The following is a 26,061-nucleotide window of genomic DNA, read 5'->3' as shown; positions in this document are numbered from 1 at the left end:
GAATCCAGTTACCCGCCATCCACCATCCCCATCACTGACCACCCCGCCCTCTCCTGAAAAATAACTGCTTACATTAGATTACATTCTGTGTTTTTTTTTTAACTAGCTGAATGTAATGCACTCTCCGACTATTTCTATCTTAATGATCTTCCCTCCTCTTCACATACGTGCACACACGAAGCCATACACATTCACAAGCCACACAATACACACGTGCGAGAAAAACACACACCTGCACAAACAAACAAACAAACACAAAGCTATACCCTGACCTGCTTTTCCTCAACAGGAGGGCAGCTACAACAGGCACCATGCCAGGTAAACATCCTCAAGCCTTGTGCACTCACTGCAGAGGGTAAAGCTCAATGCTGGAAACATACTCCAAAATACAAGAAATAGTCAATTATGTTTAGGACTGGAAAGACTTTCTTAGAATATATATATTCCTCTTACAGGCCCTCCTGCTGTATTAAAAACACAAACCACACATACACACACAACCTTTGCTGCATTTTATATCAAGGCTCATTCTGTAAGACGTCCCCCTAGAGGTGATGATTCAAATGCATTAAGTCTCCCAAAATGAGAGAATTCACCTGCAGACTGTGGCGTGTCCTTCTGCACTAACTATCCTCCACACGTAGTACACCCTCAGGCATTCAACCTAGGGCCACAGTCAACTCCCCTGTCTCTCTTTCCTCCTTCCCTTTAGCTGACAGGTTCTTCGACTGCTAAGCTCCAACGCGGACTTCTGTGTTTGTGATGACTGTGCAGGGCAATCAAGGGAGTGAAAGAAAGCACGCAAAAAAAGGAATGATGAAGGGTGTGAGGGGGGATATGGGCAAAGAAGAGGTAGAGACAAACAAGGACATCAACAACGTGTTCACACAGAGAGATGACCCCTGGCCATCCCGAGGCATCTGGTTTATCTGGCTGTCTGGGTAAGCCACGCACACACCTAATGACTCCAGACCGGTCTGCGTCCCATAGGTTTTATCCCGGATTACGGATGGGGAATGACAATGGGCTGGTAAACTACTGTGCCGCACGTCTAAGAGCTCATATCAGACAAGGAGCTCTCCATGATGAAAAGACTAGGCTGAGTTTGAAACAAGGTTCAAAGTTACTGGAAACTTGCAGCAGAAGTTTCTGAATTACATTCACAACATGATTAATGTATCCTTTCAAAAACATGTACAATATAGGTTTAAGACGCCTGCATTTTTATTGCCGCTCTATTGCTAATTGGTATGCATCATAAATAGTATAGCACTTCCCAAACTGAAGGTCAGCTACACCTATAACTCTAAATTGTGCATAATCTTGGCAGCCAACATGGAGACGAAGTTTGGACTCTAACCTCCCAATCCCCCCCCACCCCTACCCTCATGCTACATGGCACTGCTGAACAGACCTCAATCTACTTCAGCGGTGGAGATTAGTAATCATCTAGGGTCTTCATATTGATGGCCAGGCTCAGCTTGTTTGCATATTTACTGGCCTCAGAGCCCAGTCGCCTGAGGTGAGAAGCAAATTACATTTCTGCTTACCCCCACGCACACAACTCTCTCGCACTCTTTCGATTTCTATCCCTCGTTTTCTCCTCTTTTTTTTCCCAACCTTGTTTCTCTTAACATGCTGATCAGTCATCTTGCGGTAAGCATCCTTGCCTGCCCTGGTTGCATCTGAATAGCAGTCTCATTTGGCTAACATCATCACAGCGTAATCTTGTTGGAGAGAGCAATCAGTTTACTTTGGAATTAGGTATTCCGTTGGCGGGCCCAGAGAGAGGGAAGGCTCATAGGGTTTAAAGGATGCAAACGAAAGCATGCTCTCCAGAATACAGTCTTGAGCCTGATTGGGTGATAACAACCCACACAGGCTCCATGTGAGAGTAATGAATGGCCAATGGGAGGCCTGAATAATAATGCAATTGGATTAAAATCCAATCATAAGATGGTTTTGTCTGTTGACTTTGTTTGTGGGGTATGTTCTACAAACCAAGTTCATGATGAGAAAGATGCATCATGCTTTGACTGGGGGCACATAATGTCCTAATATAAAGATTACCACTCTGTTTACTACGGCCTGATCTCTCTTGGCTGTCAGTCAGTCTTGCAGGATTTTGTTGATGTGATTTCACTGTACACATATTGCATTTATAATGAGCCTGATAACACGGTGGAGTGACAGCACCAGTAGATGTTCTTTGCCGTCTTAAATCAGTGGCTTATTTAGAGAATGGCTGCCACAGGTGGTGAGTTACTATTTAATCAGGGATTTTAATGTCTCGGTTTATCGCGGAGACATGTTCCAAGCTGGCAGCCTTTCGCAGAATCCTACCCACTCCTTGGGAGGTCCTCTCTAAGGAGAGGCTCTCTGATCAAATCGATTGACTCGTCCAGCAGATTGATCAGCCAGGCAGGTTGGAGGTGGAATAGATCAGATAACCTTTACATTCTCAGTCCCCCCCCCCCCCCCCCCCCACCCAATCTGTCCACTGCTCTTAACATTAGAAGGACGTCTCTGTGCTACCTGACAGCATGTCTTTACTGTTGAACCATTACATTCTGTTATAGCACATGGTGCTTTCACTGCCAAAGCATAGTCCAGCTGGTGGCCTTGGAGACCTTAAATGACACCCATCGTGCCCATAAAATAACATTTATGAACCTACCTTCCAGTCTGAAAATGGCAATTAGTGCTAAGGAACAAATGTGCTACTTTACACGATATTTGAGAATCCCTGTCCTTGCGGGTGGTTCAACTTCCCATATCCTGAAGTGTAGGAGTGGCTGTTCCACAGAGCCACATAGCAGCCCCCACCCAAACACTGCCCCCTGGCCAACAAAAACAACCCCTGGGAAGGGTAGAGGAGAGGGGGAAATGTTGAGTTGGTGATAGTGTAGCCCCAAAGCTCCTAAACCACAGTGGCTAGCAGGATGCCGTCACAGCTGGCTCCGTTCCTTCCTGTGGGCCCGCTCCACAGAGCTCAGCCTGCAGGGAGACATAAACCTGTCGGACTGGTCACTCTTTCCACCACCCTCCGACTCCCTCCTTCCTTTCCTCCCATTACTGGTGAGTTTGGCAAAAGCCATGTAAGGAAAAAGCCCTATGGGGATCAATGTGCAGTACATTTCCACACAGACATGAGCAAAATCCTAAGACTTTTTTTTTTTCATTGGGGGAAATTGCAGAAGACGATTCAAAAGCCTGTTTCATTTAGGTGTGCATTGGGGTGAGTGAGGTATACACTGATTGGTGCACCCAGGTCACATCCTCATAACCTGGGGGTGATTATTATTATAGGGAGACATGCCACTGAACAAACGCTATTTGGCATATTTCACATACTAATACAAAAGGATAACTGATAACTGTTATAGTGCCATCTGATTCAAGGTCAATAGATTACTGCAAACTAAAGAAAATGTAATAAATGCATTACTAATGCTCTATAATTTAAAGGAGCATGAAGAAGACAAAACTTTGAACACCTGATTGAAAGATGCAGGTGAGCGAGAGAAAGAGAAATGGGGAAAACTAAGCATTTTACAAAGCATGTGTTTAAAAATGAAACCCTGGATGTCTGTAAAGTAAAAAAAAACCAACATTTTTGCCTTTTCTTTGTGTCTAGTTATGTTTCTCTGTATCTGCTTCATCATTATTCTGGTGAGTAGTCCCACGTTTGAAAGGGAAAAAAAGAAAATCATTTGAATTCTGGGGACCCAGAGGAGAATGAGCAAAACCCAGAGGTAAGATCCAAGCTCGCTCTCCGTGCCCTTCCGTTGGCTGCCTACCTGGTAAACATCTCCACAAGCTCCTTGCTTTCAAAACACGTCAACCGGTGCCTATGTACTTTAGACTGGACGGCCAAGCAGGAATTGAGACTTTATTTGTTTTTTACTTTTTCCCGTCTCTCTTCCGAGCCATCGCACATAACCTGTCTGGCATTAATGATGTTGTTAATAAAATACGGCAGGTCTGTGGGTGGATTTGCCTGGCAGGCCTGGTGCCTGTCCTTCTCAGAGATAAGCCCACTGCTGGCCTTATCTACCTCCCACAGCCCCACCCAGCAGTGCCGAGCACTGGACACACAACCCGTCAACTCATCATTGGCTAATTACCACCTCTGACTGCCTTACAAAGAAGGCCTGGACTCACATTGCTGCTAAGATTGGCTCTTCCCTACCTTCACTGTCTTTTCTCTACTTCTTTATTATTTTTTCTGACTTTATTCAATCTAAATATTCAGTTTTTTATCTCCTTCTCTTCATACATTTCACATATCCCTCCTAGCGAGGTTACTCCTGCCTCCTCAGCCACCAGTTAAGCACAGAGTCTACGGCAGCATTTTTCAGCTGTCACTTGGAACAGGGAATAATGCGACGGCTTCATTGTGGGTGGTCAGGTAAATCCTCTGTGCACCTTCCACATATGCATCTTGAAAAGTACAAATGTTTATTTTACAGTCTCTTAGTAAGGGCTTAAGCCATTTGTGAGCTGGAGTCAGTTCAATCTCATAGTTTCAGCAGAACAGCCGAAGTCACTTGTGTTACAGAGAGAGAGAGCGGTTTCTTTTATTCAATTGTTTTCCACTTCCACAAGCGTGTGCCAAGGGGGAGGAAAGCGCCGGCTTAACACGCTCTGCAATTCAACACGGCCAGACGCAGTCCTATTAAGATTTAATGTGCCATTCTTCTGCTTGTGCCGCTGAAAAAGACTTGCAGGCTGAGGAAGAGAGTGAACAAAGAGCAGGCAGAGCCAGGGCCAGGGAGAGATACTGAGTGTGAGAGAAACCGAAACAACCGCTTCTTGGGCTGGTCATTGTCTCAGAACTGAAGACAGTAGTTTCAAAGGACCGCTACACAGCAAAAAGGGGAAATAAGAACACTGTTGTTGGTATAGGTTTTCGCTCAGGTGCTTGTAGCTTGTAGTTCTGGGTGAGTGCAGGAGATTATCTCTGTTTTGTCCACATGTCATCTCGGCTTTTGTGGCTACCTACTTAAGAAAGAGGTCAACTGGATGAAGTCCCGGCATGTGTTTAGCCTCCTGGGCGATGAATTATGTGTCGTCTAAAATGCAAAGTGCAGGCACGCAGGTGCTGAGAGGGAGCGTGTGTGCTCGTGCTTGTTAATAAGTGTTTGTGTGTGCACGGATGACTGATTGAACAAGCGAAAACGTGAGAGACACAGAGTGTTAGATAGATGGGGGATGCGGATACGAGAAAAGCAAAGAGTTGCAGTGCTAGCCATTGTTGTTTATGCCTTAAACCCACAAAGCCGAGCAAAAAAACACACAAAAAAACCCTGCAAGTTCCTCTATTCTTATTTTGATGGTTTTTCTGCAGAAAATGCAGCCCTCGTCTGACAAAGACCAATAAATACTTTATACAGTGCATAATATGTGCCGTGTGGAGCACAGGGGAAAGAGAAAGAGGGCGTCCTCACGAGGGCATATGCTTTGAATTCCTAATGACATTCCTGTTAACGTTGCTGGCACTGTTGCACAAAGAGGAAATACACGGGGACTCTATACCACGGAGTCAACATCTACTTTAATATCTTTTCTACCTCTTTCCCTCCATACCTATTTTTCTTTTCTCTCAGACGCTCACGTAGAACATGCCCCCCACACAAACACATACACAGGAAAGACTCAAGCCCAATTGTAAGAGCTCACTCTAGCATGAGGTCTCTTTTCAGTGGCTGCGTTGTGCCAGAAGTAGCTATTCTCCCCTGACCGCCTCTCCTCCTTTCAAAGCCTTGTAATCAGTGTGCTGCTCTTTGTACCAGGATGTCGCAAGACACCCCGGCAAAAACACAGCAGAATTTCTGATGAACGGCGGTGGCTCAGAGTTCGGCTAATCAGGTCTTGTCATGTCGCTTTTCTTCTTATGTGAGCCCTTTTGAAGCGAATAAAGTCTTTGCAGTTTGGCACATTCTTCTTGGCAGCTACAAAGCAGCTGTTGGATCAATACACAAAGTTAGTAGAAAAAAAACAGTACAACCAATAGGAGCCTGTTGGAAACAGTTAGTATAAAGCACGGACTGCCAGGAGTCTGTTCATAGTTGAGGGTATTACTGAATGTTTCCATGCTGCTGACCCAAAGGCTTGATGTAAATGAATTCAAACACTTCAAGCAAACATGTTGTGGTTGGGAATAGAAGGGGGGGACATTGATCAGCAGGTTTAAAAAAGAAATGGTGCCCATTGCAAACAGAGAAAGAGCTTCTATCATATTAGCATGTTCTGCATTGTGAGGAAATGTTATTGTTTTTCAGTGAGTATTAGTGTTTCATTTGTATTTTTCTCATAAATCTGAAATGTGTTTTATTGAAGCTGAGTGCATTTTGCAGTGTCTACAGGGATGAGGAAAAGGGGAAATCTACATAATATAAATCCATATATGGCCCAGTTATCTCTCTCTTTCTCTGTTGCACCCACTCTGATTGATTCCTTTATCTGAGGGAAGCAGAAGACATGCTCTGTTTGCTCGCACAGTGGCCGGCAGGAAAGCAGAGAAAGACACTTATTAAAAAGGTCATCTCACAGAGGGTTAAAATAGCAGGGCACAGATCTCTCTGGGGGGAGCAGACATGCCCCTCCTCTAGTGAAGGACACAAGAAAAGGTGTTGCTCAAGGGAGCTGGACCCATAATGAAAGAACGGCCACTAGGCTGCCAGCCCATGTGTGCACTAGGCTATTCAAATACCTTCAGAGACGCGGAATTGAAGAATTGACCGAGTAAGGCTGTGTGAAAATGCAATCTTTTGAATTAAACTCTGAGCTAGAGGTGTTATTTTTATTTACAGTGTGGGCTAGTAAACACAAGCTGAAATGAGATGAGAAGCAAGGTATTTCTTTGGCGAGTAGGCCTGAAGGCATGTTTCCTTGCCTACCACTGCAATCTCATACCTGGCATATGAACATCTCTTGTGCCAACTGAGAACAAAAGTCAAACTACACACACACTGTTTCTCTTTCTCCATTAAGGATAGGTAACAATATAAGTGTGCGCAGACAATGCAGCGTGATAGTGAGACAAAGCATTTGTGAAGTGTTTTTGGAAAGTCCTCTGGAATAGCTATGCCTCCAGCCTCCTGTCTCTTCCCCAGGGTAGCCTAAAGCCATGTCGGCAGGATGCTGATCCCCACACGGAAACCTGATCCGCAGCCATTCTGGAGCCGAGGGGTGGGGTGGGGGGGGGGGGGGGTCTCCCCCCTCAGAGCCTCTCTACTTCTGCCCCAGAGTTAGAGGGGTGCTCTGGGGGAACATTCTTCTAGCCCTGCCCCAGCCAGCCTCCACTCTCAACTCTCTAGAGGAGCATTCTTCCAGCCCTGCCCTAGCCTTCACTGGGATCTCCTGGGGAGCATTCCTGAAGCCCTGCCCCAGCCCAAGACGGGCTCCCTGGGGACACATTCCTGCAGCACTCTCTCTCCCTCTCTTTCACTCTCCACATCTCCCTTCTTCTCCCTTGCTCTCTTTCTCAGGCGCTCGCCTTCCTCTGCAGTCCAGCATTAGTGCGATCAATAGCACCGATCGCATCGGGGACACGAGGCAATCCATACCCATGTGCTCCCTTAGCGCACTGCAGTGGCCACAGCTTAAGTGCATGGGAAGGTGTTATACCTCTGCCAGATGGGGAGAGACAATGGCCGCCATTGATCGCAGTGACATGTAACATCTTTTTCTTTCTCTCTGTCCATCGGGTGTGGTCGACACACAGTTAGAATCTGTTTAGACTTTATTTCACTTGCCTTATCCGACTGCTTTTATAATATGTATTTTTTAAGCTTACTGACTGTATATGGGCTGTCTGTCTTAGGAAACTCACTGTATATGTTTTGATGGGAGGGGAAAAAATGCAGAGTTGTGTCAGCATGCAAATCTTCATACATGGATTGGTTCCAGTCAAGCTTTTGCAATTTGTTAACCAAAAATAAAATATTTGAAATCGTAAAAATGGAGAGTTTAGCAGGTGCTGGTGGTTGATTAGAAAACGGCTCTAATAAAGGATCCATCTGTGAGTAGAGACTTGATGTAAGGCAGATTAATTGGTCATGGATGTCTACATAATGCCACATAGGAAATCTCATATCCCATATTCCAGAGAATGCACAAACACATACTCACAGACATACACACACACATTCAAAGTACTTAGTATGCCATCTAGAAGTTTCTTTTCTCCCACTGTGTTTGAATACTAATAGAGTGTTTCTGCACAATCACAATACCCTAATGGCAATTAGAATCTTTTGTTTGGCTTCCACAGGGGCTCTTATCCAAACTGTGTTTTTTTTTTTTCATCATTGAGCAATTAAGAGTTATTTGTCCATAAGATTGACATTTTTAAAAGACAGGCTTAATTATAGAAAAAAAATATGGCTGAGTCAGTCATGACCACATACTGAAAATGCTGCTGAACATTAAAGACCTGTCCCTGAATCAGAAACACAACTTTATAACATTATTGTTTTCTCAGTGTTGTGCAACAGTATAAGTATAGGAAGAACTTTAATTAAATAAAATCCTTTGTGGGTTTTTTTTCTTTTCTTTCTGCATTCCTCAAATTGTCCCCAAACAAAGACTGTCCACACATCTGCAATGACTTGATTGAATTGGGTGTCAGATTGAAGAAAAAAAAGAGTGACAGGAGACTCTGCACTTTCTTTCCCTTAGACCAGTCATTTTTTTTGTTGGATGACAGTAATGCAGAAGTGAAGAGTGCAGTCAGTTTTCAAACCTTTAGCTGATTGAGTGTCGCTTCTTCTGAATTTAAACACATAGCAGGGCATAAAATCAATTGTGCAATGCACATGTATGCGTTTCTGCTCAAATTAACACAGACAGGAGGGTAACAGAAGGCATTTTTACATATTGAGTACACAAAAACACGAGACTTGAGGCTGTCTCACAGTTAATGGAAAATCTTTGTAAAACTCATGGGATATCTAACCTATAATTTGTGGTTTGCTGACGGTTGCAAAATATGAAATCAAACTGTGCTTGAATGTAAACAGAAAAGAGACTATTGCTGGGCATACACAAAAGTGCTAGCTGAAACATTCTAAGAGGGGGCATAACACACGTAAATACTGTTTCTACCAGCTGGGGAAGATTCCTTACAGTCAGAGAGGCGCATGACCCCGACAACTGTGTCTGTCAGCTAGTCAGTAATAACATCCTGCTGCTGAGTGACCCAACAAAAAAAAGTTGTGTTAAAAAAAAACAACAACCTAAGGTTACAATATGATGTTTATACGACACTTTCTTTCTTTCAAAGTTTCACAATAAAAGCCTTGTTAGGAAGGGTTTCTGTGCACTGAGGTGCTCCAAGACTTTAAATTTGAAATGGATAAAGTAAGCTGTGACATTGAACTTAGAGCACATAACCACAAGGCTTAAAGGACTACCTCTAATGGAGCGCAACAGTGATGTTCTAGAAGCAGGGGTTTTGATTATGAGCCATGGTGTTGTAATGTAGACTTACCAAGAGCTACAACACTGTGAAACAACAGTATGTGTTCTTGTAGGAACCACAGGTCTGCATGAAACCCATCTTATTTGCAATGTCACAGAAAAGAACTACCCTACAAAACTGAAAACAGCGACATCTCTAATTGGTTGAGGTTGTTGTTTCCTGCAAATGCTTACTTACCAGCTTACTTTTTATGTTGCTAGTGCAGTTGAGTTTTTTTTTCTGTCTTATGTTTTATATACATTCATTTATATATATACATTATACATACATTCATTTTCTTTTTAAAATTCAATGTGCTATCTATTCCACTTCAATTATCGAGTGTATCTTTAAGCCATAAACTTTCTTGCTTGCAATTTCTCCTCTTGTGTCCATTTACCATCCCTGGGGCATCAATAAAAGAGTCGATTACTGGGTTCAGTGAGAAATATTAAACATATTAAAGAGAAAAATCCTCATGATAACACATGCAATGACTGTCATTAAAGAATTATGACTGGCATTTTTACACACCATGCACTACATGACTTTATTGGACTTTGAGCCCAAATGAAACAGGCTAGTCATCATACTTAAAGACTGAATGCAACTCAATCGTAAACATCTCTGGGCTTTTCTGTTGAATGACAAACAATAGCGTCTGTACTACATCTGAAACAGAAATAGGACATTTTAGTTCACTTTATTTTTGACAGTAGAAAGAGACGAGACATGTGCCCAAACACTATGAAATGAGTATCAGGTGGTGTTTCTCAATACGGGCCTGTCAGGGCATGTAAAGGAGGACAGCAAGTCCAGGAGAAGCACATGGAAACCTTCAGTTCACATCATTAGTTCTGTCTGCCACCTTGTCAGGGTATTTATAGTCCTATTCATCCATCAACAGGTCAATGACACAGTCTGCCAATGGCATCCTTCTCTTTCAATCCCACAAGGTATTACTACTGCAGCTAGCTCGCACTGGGAGCAGCTGAGGGACTTTCCTGGAGCAAAGATCCATCTCCAGTTGGTGGTCTGGTTACTGTGGGACCTACTAGCTCCATGTTACTAATACTCGGTGTTATTGAAACGTTTCGAATTAGTATGGTGCCGTATAAAACCTTGCACTGACACATGTAAGGACACGAGGCTCATACTATAAATACATATACTGCTATCTATTTTAATGGGCACGTGTGGGCCTGTTTAGATGTCGTCTCTGATGATATTAACGTACACCACAATATAACTAATGCGCTATGTGTGTGGAGGCCTGTGCTGCTGGATATCTACCAAAGAAACTGGTAGTCTGGTGTTGTGCTCCCCTTGGTGCAGTGTACTAACACACATAGTGTGGCATATTCTCAGATGAAAGCATAGAGTGAGAGTGGGAGAAGAGCTGAGTGGCAGAGTGGAGGGGAGGCTCGGTGGGCTGAACGTTGTTTACCTGTCAGCTGGCATTGATTAATCTTGTGTTCGGTGAGATCGCTCAGCGACTCGAACACCTGCCGGCAGCTGTCGCAGCTGTGCAGCGCGGGCTCCTCGTCCTCCTCCTCTCCCTCCTCTCCTTCCTCTGGAGAGAGCAGCCTCTTCCTTAGATGCCCGGTCTCACCATCCTCCGCCGCCCTCTCGAGGGCGCACTCTGGATCTGCCGAGCCACAGGAAATGACAGCACCACATAGTCAGAGGGGTGACCCACACAGCGAGGTACTACGGCTTCCTCTGGGTGACAATAAAATGGATTTCTAGACTCTGGATTTAATAAAAACAATAATAAAAGCTGTAATAAAAATGCAGGTTCAATTTGGGCCTCTGTAACTCAACCACTCATGCCATAACAGAACTGTTGGGCAGGTGCGGGCGAGAGATATACAGGCGGAGAAGGCGGTACGACGCTCGCACACACAAATCCGACACACACATACAAACACACAAGCACGCACCCTCTGTTATTAGAAATGGTTTTACGTTGTGTTTGCCCTGCTTCACCCAAGCAAAACTTCAGTATATGAAACTAGACTGATGGGAATATGTGTAGTTAATAAATCCTGGATTGCAGTTTTGGCTGGACCAAAGAAATATGAAATTCTGCCAGCGAGTGCTGAATTGCATCAGTCAGCATCTATCAGAGGAGAAAGACCTTGCCATATTACTCAGACATTTAGACCAGAACTGTGGATGTATGTAGCATAGCGCAGGAAGACACACAAAAACTGAGATTGGTGTGTGTTGGGCTGTCGTCACGACACACTTCCCTAAATTATTCAGCTTTGCTCGCAGGCAGCTGCGGGTCGCGCACATCAATATTCTTCAATCCATCTGCAGTTTTGTCTCTCGTTGGCTTTGTGCTGCAGCAGTGCCAGGGGTGGGCAACTTACTACCCTGAATCAGGAGGAACCATCTTTCAAATTACCACTCTAATCTGAAGTTCTTCACGTGATACTAAAGCGTTCCGACAGCAAATCAAACCTCGCATCGCTCACTCGCAGCGTACCACGCATATCTTCATTCTGACACGTAGTTAAGCCAAAGCAGCTTGGAATAGTATCTTATTAATAGGCAGAATGGCCCGCAGCCCTGTCTCTCCTCACATTGCGACCTTTACACTTCACAATACTTCTAATTAAAACACCATACTTACAATCAAACAATCATGCCACCCTGGTTAGGCTTTTGCGGGGTGGAAGAAAAGCCTCTGCACTTCACTGGCAGCCATTTTAAGCCCCACTCCAATAAGTGTTCCTCGGCTTGTCTGGAAACTCCGGAGGGGAACGTTAGGAGTAAGCCTGTTTTTTTCACCCCGCACACAGTTAACAGAGCCTGAGGACAAGGAGTGTGTGGCACCAAAAGCGTGCAGGTGTGGCTGTACTGGTGCTGGGTGCGTGTGCACTGGGGCGGCCATTTTAGGTCCTCTTTCTGTTAGGGTGCTCTTAAACTGTGAAATTCCTTGAGGAAAGGCGGTCGAGAACTCATCAAGGCCACCCAGGGGTTTTTTCTTTCCCCCACTTGCGCCAAGTATTGATGTAACATCACACCCTCCATTGTCCTTCCCTCTTGGCGACTGAGGCTCTCGGAACATGCCCTCTAAAAATATCAGCACTGTGGTCCCCGGTGGGACCATGCAGAACAGAACAGAAGGTGTTTCAAGAAAATGAAAATCCCAACCCAATCCTCACAGATGCAGGCCTTTCTTGCTCTGGGGGGAAACACTTCTGACTGAGGCCAAAAGCCACACAATATAGAGTTATGATTCATCCGCACACAGAGGCACAGAATTCACAATATGCACAGAAATATGAACACTTCATGTGTGTGTGTTTTTTACAGGGTGCCTGTGGAGGAGGTTAAAACTTTCTTTTTTCCCCAAAGGCCTTCATGAATCATTAAATTCTCTAATATTACAGCATGGTCCTGTCAGGGAAAACAACTGATGGCTACATTTAAGCATTTTATGTCTAATCTGAAATAGAAATACATTCCTCTGAGCAGAGCGTGGATGAATTTCACTGGTATTCTCATATTATTTCATAGATCCACAATAACGACCAAATAAAATAAATTTTTTTTATGATTACCGGGGAAAAGGATCAGCGTTATGCATTCGTAAGTTTGATTTCCAATCCCTTGCTTTCTCTTGTTTTAGGTAACAACTTTCTGCTCCAACTTTCAGCGAATCCGAGCTGGGTCACTGCACTCAGCTGAGGTGAGCGACCTGAGCTGTAGCGATGCGGCACTGGAAGTGTAAACTGTTACATGTTTGGGGGAAGGGGATGGGGGCGGTGGTTTGGAAAGTCGCTCTGGGGGCGTGGGGGTTTAGACACGGCAAGGTCACGTCCAACCGTGGGATTAAAGAGCCACATCAATACTGAGGTTCCTGTGCCTCTGGGCCTCATACAGTAATCCATCAGATCAGGACATTCTCTTCTACCAGCCTCTACTGGCTGGACAGCAGATCGATACCAGTATGCTCGGGATGGCTGTGGAATATTGGGCGAAGATGTGTAAGATATTGAGAATTTTTCATCAGGCCCAACGCCCTTGTTAATTTAAAACAAAGGTTCGAATTAACACCCTTGTTAATTTCCGATGAGCATCTTAACAGCGTCGGCGTGGAAGGTAAGGACAAGAGAGAGGCTACACTGACCGCTGATCCATACTCTGATAAGGGCGGCTCAAAAGGAGATGATCATAGCTGCGACTGAGAAATTATTCATAGGGGGGATATAATGAAGATCTAACAAAATGATTTCTAAGGATAAATTTCAAACCTTTATTGTACTAAAAGCACATTAATACTGTACTAATAAAATGTGGGGATCTGAATGGTGATTGACGTCTTTAGAGCCGTGTAATATCTGTCCGGGTCCAAATCCATCCATCACGCGCACACTTATGATCTCTTATGGTGCCTAGTGACATTTATCATGCCACAACTTTCATCTTGTGAGTTGAAGACTCTCCTGGACCCCCTACCCTTATATTATTGAATATTTTTTTGCTTTTAAATATTTATAACCTTTTAATTGATATTCTCTTCGCTGCTCCATTAGCCCCACCAGGGACCCGTGGTCCCTAGCAAGGAAGCGTAGCCTCATCCCCCACTGTCTGGCCCACACACTGTGACAGGTGCAGACACTGACCACAGGGAGAGAGGGAGGCATGAGCACAGAGGGATAGAAGAAAATATAATAATAAAAAACAATAATAATATAAAGTGAACTGTCTGGCCAAGCCTGTTAATAGAATTTTAATCTAAAAAGTTTAAGTCTCTGCGTGAACCTTAACACTGGAGATTTAATATCTAACCCTAAGCTAGAAAAATTCATAAAAACTTGGGCCTACAATAAAGAGAAGACAAAAAAGTAGTTGTGGATGCTAGGCACAAAATTTAACGGATGTCAGGGTTTTAATCTGAATTTGACTCAAATGCATCTGAGACATACTGAGCACAAAAAAGTGTGAAACCACTGAGGGCCATGTTCTTACTTGCCTGTAGATACAGGCTCCATCAGGGTTTAGCCTGACAGAGCCTCCTTTGTGCAGCGTAAGAACTTGGGTGTCAAAAACATCATTACCAGTGGACCCATCTCCTCATTTCCCCATGATGTTACAAAGATCCTGATCTTACGATGCCCCCACTCCACCACCCCACGCCCCTCCCCTCTCTCCATGGCACCCCGTCCTACAACAACCCACCCCCAAGTTCGAATTAAGAATTTATTCCAACCAGCAAGCAGCTTCTCTCGACACGTGTCGGCAGGCCTGATCAAAGGTGGGCACGCTTCTTTATCAGAGTGAGGGAGGCTGTCAGAAATAGGAGGACATTAAGATTGAATAACCTTCACATGCTTGCCGGCACCTCATTATTTAAAAATCTGAAACTTTTCTTTTTTTTTTTTTTTTTGCCGAGAACCTACCATATATAGGTCACACTACATTCTAATGCCACATGTGCCTCCAAGTATATCCTCCTCTGTGAGGATGGGACTCGGGGCTCTCCGCTTAAACCGTCACATCCACTGATTCGCCATCATTAAAGAATATGATGCGGCGACAGGGCTGTGAGCTTGACACTTGCCAGATTGTTAATAATTGTCAAGAATTTACATGTGTGTGTGTCTAAGTCTAATTATTAATTATTAAGTCTAATTATTAGTCAGTCATTTGATCCATTTTAAATTTGAACACCGATTAGCAGAGGTGTTTGTCAAAAGCCATTTCTCTTAGAGCACTAAAGACGAGCTTAAAGTGGTGCACTGGCAGAAAGTGTTTGGCACCTTGTTATAAATTACAAATAAACATGTAGTATTTTTATGAAAATTTTATGATGCACGCTGAGATGAAGATAAGAGTAGCAAAGGAAGGGAGAAAAGGTGTCAAACAATTACAGGAGAGACAAGAACAAACAACGGAGACAACAGAGAGCAGCTCATGAAGCAAGCAGCACATATAATCACAGGTATACAGATGGCATCAACCGCCATTAAAATCTCTGCACCAAAAAAAGATATGAGCACACAAAGAAGAATGGAAATCAAAGAAGCTGAATGAGAAACAACATTTGAACACACCAAATGCTCTTTCTCTTGTTCAGCCGTCTCACTTGCGCTCTCACAGGCAGTGATAATATTGCACGGAGCGCCTTGCTATGCCATTAGTGCAGTAAAACATCAAAGGAAATGAATAATAGAGAATATGATTTTCTGAAGTGGTGTAGTGAAAGAGCCTTTTCCTCTTCCTGCTGTTGCGAGCCCTGCAGTACATTGATCTGTGGGCAGCCTCAACCTCAGCCAGAGCCAGAGTCTCAGACACCGCACCAACACGCAACACTACTCCACACTAGAGCACCTAGCCACCCAGACACCCCTTCAGATCTCTGAAACTCTTCTATTTGCCTCACTCCACTCCACTTTGACAGAGCTGACACAGTCTTCTAAAAAAAAAAAAAGAAACAAAGAAAGAAAAAAGCCTCAATCTGTAATAGCCAAGAGCAAAAAAAAAAAGAAAGAAAGAAAAAAGAAAGGGATGTATATATAAAAGAGAAGAAAAAGCACTGAGCATGTGGTTATAATTACACACAGGCAGCGCAGTGGTAAAGCCAAGCTGCAGATCTTAAGCCTGCTCCAGACTCTCTGGGTAAAAAAGCACACTGCCTCATTAAATCTCAGATATCACACTGTTCCTGCCCCTCTATACTATGCATAATACTGTCTATCTTTTAGAGGGCCTCTTTTGTTAGCATTTCTCCTTTGCCTTTGCTACATATCAAACATGAATAAGAAACAGGATGCAGGGTCTGCAGAATGCTTGCAGAGTCACAGAAGAGCGCAACTGGGGGTCTACTTATGAGGCAGATCCTGACACCATGTCTGGTGAAGCCCTTAGCTTGTCAGAAGTCTAATGGCTATTGTGGCCCTGTCCGTCAAAGCAGCAAACGCATGACAATCAGGTAAGCTCTTTCTGCTGCTTTTCAGTTTGATTTTATGAGGACTTGTTGGGGCATTATGTAGAATTACTGCATTTTAAAACTCAGACAGGTGACAGATAGGCAAAGCGAAAGCTCGCTGTATCTTAAAAGTTCATCGCTGCAAACAACTATTTCCTCATTGACCATTCGTCAAGCTGCATCCTGAGAGGAGGTTAAAAAATAAATCAGTCAAACGAAGTCAAATGAGGAAAGTGAGAAATTAATTTGTGCGCCCTCCTGATTTCTCCACAGGCAGACATCGATCATGTGGCGGCTGTCTCCCCTCGCTCTGGAGATAGAGGCGGTGCAGAGACGGGGAGAGGGGAGAGTCGTGTGTCTGAGGGGGTCGTTGTAATCAGGCACACTCATTAGCTCTGCTTTGGCTCTGGATGACAGGAGGTCTCCGAGGCAAGTCTGCCTCTTATGCCCAGTCCTTCATCCCTTGAGCCGGGGTTAGATGGGCAAAGGAGGCAGATTCTTTTCAAAGAACCACCCACCAATAGCCATCAATACAAATTAACACAGCAGAAGATGTATTGGCCCGGCTATTTAGTTTAGCCATACACAAATATGTGGCAAAAGGGTCTAATAGTAAGTCTGATGAAGAGGAAAAGCTCAGTCGGAAACAGATAGCAGAAAAGTATATGTGCAAAAACTGCTTCTTTCTAAATCAGTGCAGGAACCTCACATCTACCTTAAGATACCAGCTAACAAACAAGACATCAGACAAAAACAGTTACTGAGTACTAGTGAGCAAGTGAGTTAAGCCAGGATTTACTGCAGTAATGCATACAGCTCCTGTATTTTACACAGAGGCACTCAGAACGCTATGGGTAAATGCTGGACTAATGTGGCAGCCTAGGAGTACCCAGGGTCCCCAGCCTGCTGGGCAAAACCATCCATATCGGGTTTAAAATAACCACGCCTGAGACTTAACCTTTACCAGAGACAAATGAAATGAAAATATACAGTGTGGTGCATCAGGAGCAGGCTTCATTCATAGGGGGCTTTCTGCTAGCCTGACCTGAATTACCGCTCTGTTCCTGGAGGGCCACTGTGAATGGCACGCGTGGAGACAGGACACATTCATCTGCGTAGCTCTATTCTACATCATACAGAGGGTTTGGAAACAAAGAGCGTAAAAAAAAAAAAAGAGGCAAGAACACACAGAAACACAAGGACAGCTATAGGCACACCTGCATGCGTGCACACAAACACGGAAAATGCACTAAAGCGCTTGAGTTATAAAAAACACATGCAACCATTCGGTTTACAGCAAGAAAACCTCAGAAACAGGAAGCACAGACTTTATTTCATTCTGATCCCAACAAAAAATTTTACAGACAGACGCACACACATAGGCGCACACACACAAACGCACACAGAGACACATGATCCACTTTCCAGCCGAAAATGATGAAATATGAAATGGAGCATTACCGCTTGGAATGGCAGTCTGCCCAGGACTGTGCTGGTCCTCTGTCACATTGTCTTCTACTGCCAGAAAAAGAGAAGGGGGAGAAACAGAGGGAAAGAAACAGTTAACAGCGAAAAACAAGTTAGACACATTGAGATTTCCTTCTTTTCTATTATTTACTATTGAGATTTTCTATATGGAAACTCCAGGAGATTTCAGCAGCTTTCCAAAGCTCAACCTGTGGTTTGGCAATCCGCACAAGCCTTTCATATGTATGAGGTTTGGCAACGAGGCAAACAGCCACCCACGTAAATAACATATTGGACTGAGTAATGACGTGATGAATTATGAACGTCTCCCATGAAACACACTCCCAACATCAACAGTGACCAAGTGAAAAATACCTTGATGACTATATTAGTAAGAAGGTTGCACGGTGCACTGGTTAGCTACGTTAGACTGGCATCATGAAAAGAGCACTGCAGCATAAATATGGATCTTCCTAAAGCTGTGATCCTGTGATCCAAAATGAAACCTACAGTAAAGTATACAAATGTAATAAGACGCCAACAGACACATAGAAAATAGATGCAGCCAAAGTGGCTGCAAAGTGTTTTTGCTCTTTAACAGGGTGGGTGACAAAATAGTGACGGCTTGATCGGCACTCGCATCTGCTCATTAGGTGCATGGCAGCTAAACCACTTTTGACTTTCTGACAACAGCACCGGCCTTGAAAAACACGACTTATGTTTAGTAAAAGGTAGGAACCTTTTACATTGGAGCCTTTTTGGAACCGGTGAGAGTTCCTCGTGGCATGTCAAGTACAAGAAATGAAATGGATTTTAACAGCGGGAAGAGAACAAAAGAGTCTCCCACCTGTTCCATGTAAAATGAGGGTCTCACTGAGGACTTCTTACGCCTCTGCGTTCCACCCCTGCAGTTGAAATGCATTCTCCATTATGTCTTTTCTTTCTAGCCTTTCATTTTCCTGGGCAAAGAGGAAGGGGGAGTCTGACAGGACCTCCCAGTAGGGGAGTGTGGCAGTGACTGCCAAAGCAGAAACTGGCGCACTTTTAAAATCGCACAAAATATCCTGTACTTTGCATAATTAAGCCAGGATCCTATGGTGGCAGAAGCCTTTTCCACAGGGGAGCACAAGTTAGTGTCAAGTGAGGTGTCAAACTTCAGTGAAAAATGAAGAGGAAAGTGTCGAGCTGTTTCTTATGAAGACAGCAAACGATGGAGCGACTATGGTTCGCTGTCATCCGGTGTCCAGCCAAAAGTGAATTTTCAAGGAACTCCAATATAGAAAAAAAGAATCTTTTATTCAAAATAAACTTGTAAAGAAACGACAATGTAAATTCAGTTACATATAGGGATGTTTTCCGAATATCTTGAATATTTCCCCGAGCAACAATTATAATTGATGTAGGAAGAAAATATGCAAAACAAATGGTCATGGGTCTAGCAATTAATTAGCTAAATCAATTAAAAGTGATGGAGCAGACATAGTTGGACACCGTGGAGGTATATATCCCTCAGAGCCTCCAAAGAGGACTGTTTCAGCCAACAGAGAAACCTTGTCCTCTTAAAGGAGGCCTTAGTGGCTGGCGCCCTGAGAGTTTAATGAGTTTCTCTAACACCGTTGAGCGCCTTGCATCTAGAATCATTTAAATGGGCTAGAGATAGGGGGTCCTAATAAATCCCCCATGGTTCTATCAGAGATTGGTGGTGGGAGCTGGAGTTTTTGTTTTGATTACCGTCCCTGTTGGTGAGATGAGGGAGTTCAGGCAGAAAATTCTATTTTACATTGCCATAAGAACTTAAACATTACAGCAGTTTGCGATGATTTGTCACCACGGTGAACTTATTAAAAGTTTTGCCATTTAAAGTAAACAACTTCCATCACCGTGCAAATTCTTTTCTCATTTGCACCTGTCTGCTAGATAATTAATAGCTAGCTAGGAGCAATCATAGAGGGTAAGCTGTCAAGTCAGGCCAAATTCCTGTGACGTTTCCTTCTAGCTGGACATTTGATGAACAGTCATAACAGTACATATATAAATAGGGTGGGCACTTTTAATTAATATACTCTGAAGCTCATGATTACCTCATAATGACTTCAGCTGACTGCAACTCAGTCCACACTGCTGTAACTGCATCACTGCTATCAGTTAATTAATGTTTGACAAGGTACAGTGTATCACTCAGTCAGTGACAAACTGTAATCATGCCGCAAGGTTTTGTTGATACAATACCAAACACACATGGGACCATTTCAGCACAGCTCCTTTGATTTTCAAAATGCAGAGCAGGAAAAACATAATCCCACAACAAGTGGCACAGCATTAAAGGCCGCTAATTAACACAATGGCCAAACACACACACAAAAAAAATGAATGTGGAGTAACTGTCATTATATCGTGAGTGACAATTCCCAAGACGGGACGCTTACTTTTTAGGAAATGAATTCATTTTCTATCGGAACAAAACGAGGAGCAAAAAATAAAAAAATAACACAAAACGAAACAAAAACCCCCCAAAACCCTCACAACTGAACAACTGAAAAAATACCCCACGCTAATTTACATGCGCACAAACCATGACACGCCATAACAGCAACAACTAATGGCTTAACAGAGATGAATAAGGCAGAGTCGCAGAAGCTTGGACTTTTTCAAATCCATCAAATGAATTCCTGCTGCTTTGGGAAGTGTGTATGTGCACAGATACATGTATTTAATGCCGTACATGTCTTGCGCTTTTATGCGAGCATTGCCACAAATTTGGTGTGTCTCTGTTTGTGTGTGAGGGTATCTCGCAGCACTTCTCAGACATTTAAAAAAAAAGCCCTGAGTGTGTTCCTGGATATGCGTGACTCATCTGCTTGGTTACAGCCAGCTTGGACGATAAAGTGCCGAACACAATGGCTGTGTAATCCGCCCTGACTGACCGGGAAGGAGACGCTCGCCACAGGGACTACAACTCAATTTAGCTCGGGTCACGAGGTCAACGCTCCTCAATTAGGGTTGGGGAGGGAGGGAGGAGAACACACACTGCACATGAATAACTTTCTTAATGAGCATTATTTGAACTGGTGATTGGTGTCATAAATAATTTGCAATAGAGGAGCATGTTAATCATGTTGCATAATATTTATATTCTATATTTTGCCTTGCATTGTAAGCAAAAGAAAAAAGAAAAAGAAAAGAAAGAGAGCGCGAGAGAACTCCACTAGCAGCACTATAAAAACGTCACAAATCAATAATCTCATTATGCAATTATTGCAACTTCAGCTTCCAAAAATATTAATGCTATTCATAAATGCAAACGAGACAAGAGGAGAGGGGGGAAAAAGACAAGAAAAAGAAAGAAAGAAACCCCAGAAACGTAGCATTTCATTTGCGGCAGTGGAGGAAATCCGTCATTGTCTCTGAATCAGAACTCTTTCTCCATGTGGCAGACAATCCATGACAACAAGAGAGACACATGCCATGGAATAAGAAGACATATCGGCCAGCTCCCGCGACGCCCAGTCCGACACACTGAGCCGCATGTCAAGAGCACTGACAGCCGTGCTAATGGGATTTTTCCATGCCTCCATCATAATTTCCTTAATGATAATACTATCCATATTTTTGTGTCACATTAGAAAAGTGTTAATGGGTGTTATGCCACAGATCATTAATTGTGAACAGACTGGAATACTGCAGCTTGCTGTAAACTAAGAATAACGCACCTTTTAGACATGAAAAGAGAAAAAAAGAGTGGACTGTAGCATGCGTCTGCGTTCCAGCTGATAAAATTAAGATTAGACATTCAGACCATTTAACGGTGAACATACTGCAAACAGGCTGCCTTAAAAAAAAACCCAAAAAAACAGGCAAGTTAGTTTTTGACTTGTTTCCGACTAAACTACAGAAGCTTTAACCACCCCTTCACACTTTTATTTATTTATTTTTTGTACATACACAGACCTATGCTTCAAAGTACTGAAGAGAATAGGAGTGGGAGTGGTTATGCGTGTCAAATGTTCAATTTTGTTTTCACTAAAAGGAAAAGCTTCAAATTTTATGGCCAATTTTTTTTGATTAAGCAAGTAAATATTTGTTTCAGTTTTTCCCGAAAGGTCTGGTTTCAATACCAGAAAAACGTCAATAAAAACTTTAAATCGAATTATTATGCACAAGCTTAGGAATTCAACCCCTCCCCCAAAACAGACAATTTAATCATTAATTTTATTTTTACAGGCCTATTACAGATTTTACAAATCCACCCAGTGCATGAGGGGTATATTTAAAGTGTAAAGTGATATTTCCTGTCAAGTATATTTAAAGCACGATAACCTCCTGGGATCACTTGTCTGGTGATGAATTTGAGTTTCTTAAAATCATCAAATATTTACGGTGTACATGGCACAGCCCTGATTTCATGGCGATCACCATACCTAATGGAAATGGTGCAGAAAATATATTTATATATGCAATTGACAGACCTGGAAACTTCCTCCTCGGCCAATGAACACATCAGTGCCAAGACCTGAGAGTGTAATTTGCGCTCCAAATGAAAATATCAACCGCGTCTCATGTTATTCAGGAAGTAGTGGAGGACAGGCAACGTGGCAGTCATCATGCAGGATTTGGAGTGAGATCCTCCTTCCTCGCTGCTCACCACTGACTGAGGCAATGTGCTGACCCAAAGCCTCTGCACATCAAAACAAAATTACAATGTGCCTACAGTTGAGAAATATAGAAGGCTCAGGATTGAGTAAATGTCAGTGGCTGGGGTGAAGTGTTTGCATATAAGCGAATGATGTATGGTCTCGTCCTGTGCCATTTATTCCCCCAAGCAATAACGTAGCCGGATCTGTCTCTCAGACTTAATTGAAACGGGACTTGTAATGTTGCCCTTTTCCTCCATGGGACCAAAAACATAACCTCTGACTCCCACAAGCAGCCAATACTGAGCAAGTGGGTGTGTGTTGGAGGTACACAAGGGAAAAAGGAGTGCCAACTGTCACAGCATTATTTTCTCATCTTCTCTGCATGCACCCCACGTCCATACTATCCATACCAGTCCCTCAAAACGCTGCACATGATGCTCGTTCTACCTTCCCACCACGTTCCATCAGCATCTCTGTTCATTCTCCCCTCTGCAGAACAATGCGTTCTTTCTGAGCAAAGGGGAAAAAATTGGAACGTTCACATTGACCACTGCCTCAAGACAACCTATAAAAGTGAAATCTGAACTCGGAGATCCCGGTCTGCTCGCGAAAAGACACAGGAATAGGAGACACGGGCTCACACATGTATGAATGTGAGCGACACAAATTAGGAGATGCCACAAAACAAGAAACTACAAATAAAATGACCAATCATGTCTTCCTTGAACAATAGAGAAGAATAAAGTGTCAAATGTCAATTAAAAAAAAAAGACAAACAAAGTTATTGTGGACATCTGTATAAGTTTATCTCTGTCCCTGAGGAAATAGATGGACAAAGAACAATAAATAACATCTGCCTGGCCTTCCTTGGGTCCGATCCAAAACAAGGGAATATCTATGACGTATCTGCATTTCTGCTCCGGTTGAGCAGCCGGAATGAAGACATAAAAGTCACGATGTTCCGTGCTCCACATTTTCCCAATTTAAATTTTAGTGACAATAACAAAACAAACAATGTCATCACTCTGACTTCATTTGCATACTGATTTGCTCACTCTGCATCCCTCTCTGCCGCACACTTAGATGTACACAAATCTTAACAGATGTTCTTCTGAATGCACACACACAGTCTCTCTCTCTCTCTCTCTCACACACACACACACACACTTGTAGCATGTAGGCATGCTGGCAGGAGACGATTATATGTGATATGTCTTTTGAGAATAGCAAATGTCACACCAACTAAACAAGAAAAAAAAATAATGCCAATGCCAATCTGCTCTGAGAAAATATGAAATCTATGTATGGAGCTGTTTACCGCGAATAGAGCAGTGCAGGTCTGGAAACAGAATGTGACAATTTTAAGATGTGCATGCACTCACATTTCCACTCTCTCCTGGGTATTGATTTAAAATGGTGGCTGCATGAATGTACCACAGACCATGTAATCTTCCTTTGAGATGAAGACTTCCGAGAACGAAAAGGGGGGGAGAGAGAAAGGGGTCCACAGACCACAAGCTGGGAATGTGAAATTGTGGACAATTATTTGCTGAGCAAAATACAATGCCTGCCAGATGAACTGGAGCTCAACCTCCAAAAACCTACAGCTCCCCCCACTAAAATGCTACAGAGAAAAGTAATGTGTGAATATGTGTGTATGTGTGTGTGTATGTTGCTCTCCCTTTCTGTCTCTATTTCCCTCTCCCTCCCCCTTTCTGAAACTCTCACAGACATGTACACTCTGTGGCAAATGGTAGATCAGATTACCACCAAACCAACTGTTTAAAGAAGAAAAAGGGAAAAAGTGACCAAAAAGGGGAGTAAGAAAAAAAACCCCAAATAACATCATAGACGTTACCGATGAAATTCAGCTGTTTTCAAGCTTTAAGCAACCTGACTGATAAATCCAGAACTTTTTCTTTTTCTTAATGAAATGTCTCATTAGTATTAAACGTTGGGTAGTATTTGCACCTCACCACACACTTGCGAGCACGCACATCACAGCCCCCCCTCCCCAACGTATAAAATGTTTCCTCTTTGAGTTTTCAGACGGGGTGAGTCACGTGACTGTGCACCCCATTCCATCAGACGGCTCAAGTTCCGACCAGGAGCGTCTTTAACGCATCCAGATGTTCGCCAGCGTCGCGCTGCACTGTTGCTCTTTAAACGTATCCCTGCCCCTTCTTTAACTCTCATCAGTATACAGTGAGAACCGAAAGCCGAGCATGTTTTTAATTTTTTATTATTATTAATATTATTAGTATTATTATTTATCCCCCTCCGATGCCAAGTACGTAAACAGTCGATTTCATGCGCAACACAAATAGGAAGGAACACTTCGAAATGCGTAAAAAAGAAAGGAAGAAAGAAAGAAAGGGGTGGGGGGAGAGACAGTTACATTTCACGAGCATTCAGTTCATGCTCGTCCACATTTTGTGTCATGTCCTTAAAAAGCAAAATGTTTTGAGAGCCACCAAACAGGCTTATCACTTACCTTTCAGTGATCTTGGTTTAGCTTGCTTGCGGCGCGACATCCTATAGAAAACGCTGAAGTTGCTCAGTTTCTGCCTGACAATTTGTGTAGGACGGGATAGTCTAAAGGTATAGTCTCTCTAAAATTGACTGACCAAAACCGCGGCTGCCTTTTTACCATTACATAAAGATGCAACTTAGCCCCGGCCGCGCCGTCTGTACACGAGTTTGCTGTTATTTTGTGATGAGTAGGTGGATGTTATAAAATCCAATTAGCCCGATCGCTATAGGCGACTTTATTTAGTTGAGCTAGGTATCGGGAAAAGTGTGAGAATATAGTAATCCCGTCATGCGCGTCCATTCTCCGGGAAAACACACACGCGTGTAGGCATGATGTTCGTTTAGAAACAAAAGCGCAATATTTGCTTTTCGCTTCTCATCTCAAATGCATCCGCGTGAGAAAGACATCAGCAAAACGCCTCCCGTGAGTGTGCAAAAATGCAACAAAACCCAAAAAAAAAAAGAGGAAAAAAAATGACAATAACACTTTTCACTTCATATCCACCTAACAGCATCAAAACTATTGCAGACTCTTCCTTTTCTCACTCCAGTCAGCTAATCATGAATTAGGTTCGGAATCTGATCTAAGTCTACGTCTAAATTGCTCTTAAAAAGAGGATGAAGAAGCAGAGAGAAGATGGAAGCTCCCTCCTCATCACAAACCTGCAAGGTCTTGGACTGCGCTGTCGCTCCGGTAGTCCACATAATAATGGAAAATGGAAGCAAGGCCCCCAAAGCCATCAGGATGGCTCCAGAGGGGGCCCCTACCCCGCAGGGACTCGCTCTGTACGTAATCACTGAGGAAATCATTGTCAGCCTGCCTGCACTCACACACAGACAGAGAGGCATGATTAAAATCCTAGGGATCATGGCAAGATGCGGATTGCTGGATCTGCTTGTCCCCGGATCCGGAGTCGAACTCTAAACCCAAAGTCGGCTTGCTCACCCTGGCGTCTCCTCTGCCTCAGCTCGCCGTCGGCCACTCTCCGTCTACGGCAGACGGACTGGTCCCCCTT

At 43.4% G+C, this 26,061-nt stretch overlaps 1 protein-coding gene across 3 annotated transcripts in view; it reads right to left on the bottom strand.

Moving 5' to 3' along the window:
* znf521 (zinc finger protein 521) overlaps positions 1 to 25,702 on the bottom strand; it is an 88,665-nt gene extending 62,963 nt beyond the window's left edge. For all 3 annotated transcript variants that reach the window (XM_026150683.1, XM_026150684.1, XM_026150685.1), the window contains exons 1-3: positions 25,008 to 25,702; positions 17,874 to 17,930; positions 10,914 to 11,114 (exon numbers count right to left, since the gene is read on the bottom strand). In XM_026150683.1, the coding sequence (XP_026006468.1) occupies positions 10,914 to 11,114; positions 17,874 to 17,930; positions 25,008 to 25,047 (298 nt within the window). In that variant the 5' untranslated portion in view covers positions 25,048 to 25,702. The remainder of the gene's footprint in view (positions 1 to 10,913; positions 11,115 to 17,873; positions 17,931 to 25,007) is intronic.
* Between the last annotated feature and the right edge of the window lie 359 nt (positions 25,703 to 26,061).

This window comes from Astatotilapia calliptera, chromosome 18, assembly GCF_900246225.1.
Source record: "Astatotilapia calliptera chromosome 18, fAstCal1.2, whole genome shotgun sequence".
In the NCBI taxonomy this organism is placed as follows: Eukaryota; Metazoa; Chordata; class Actinopteri; order Cichliformes; family Cichlidae; genus Astatotilapia; species Astatotilapia calliptera.
The sequence above is the reverse complement of the archived record's forward strand: the minus strand, read 5'-3'. Positions and strand labels throughout refer to the sequence as shown.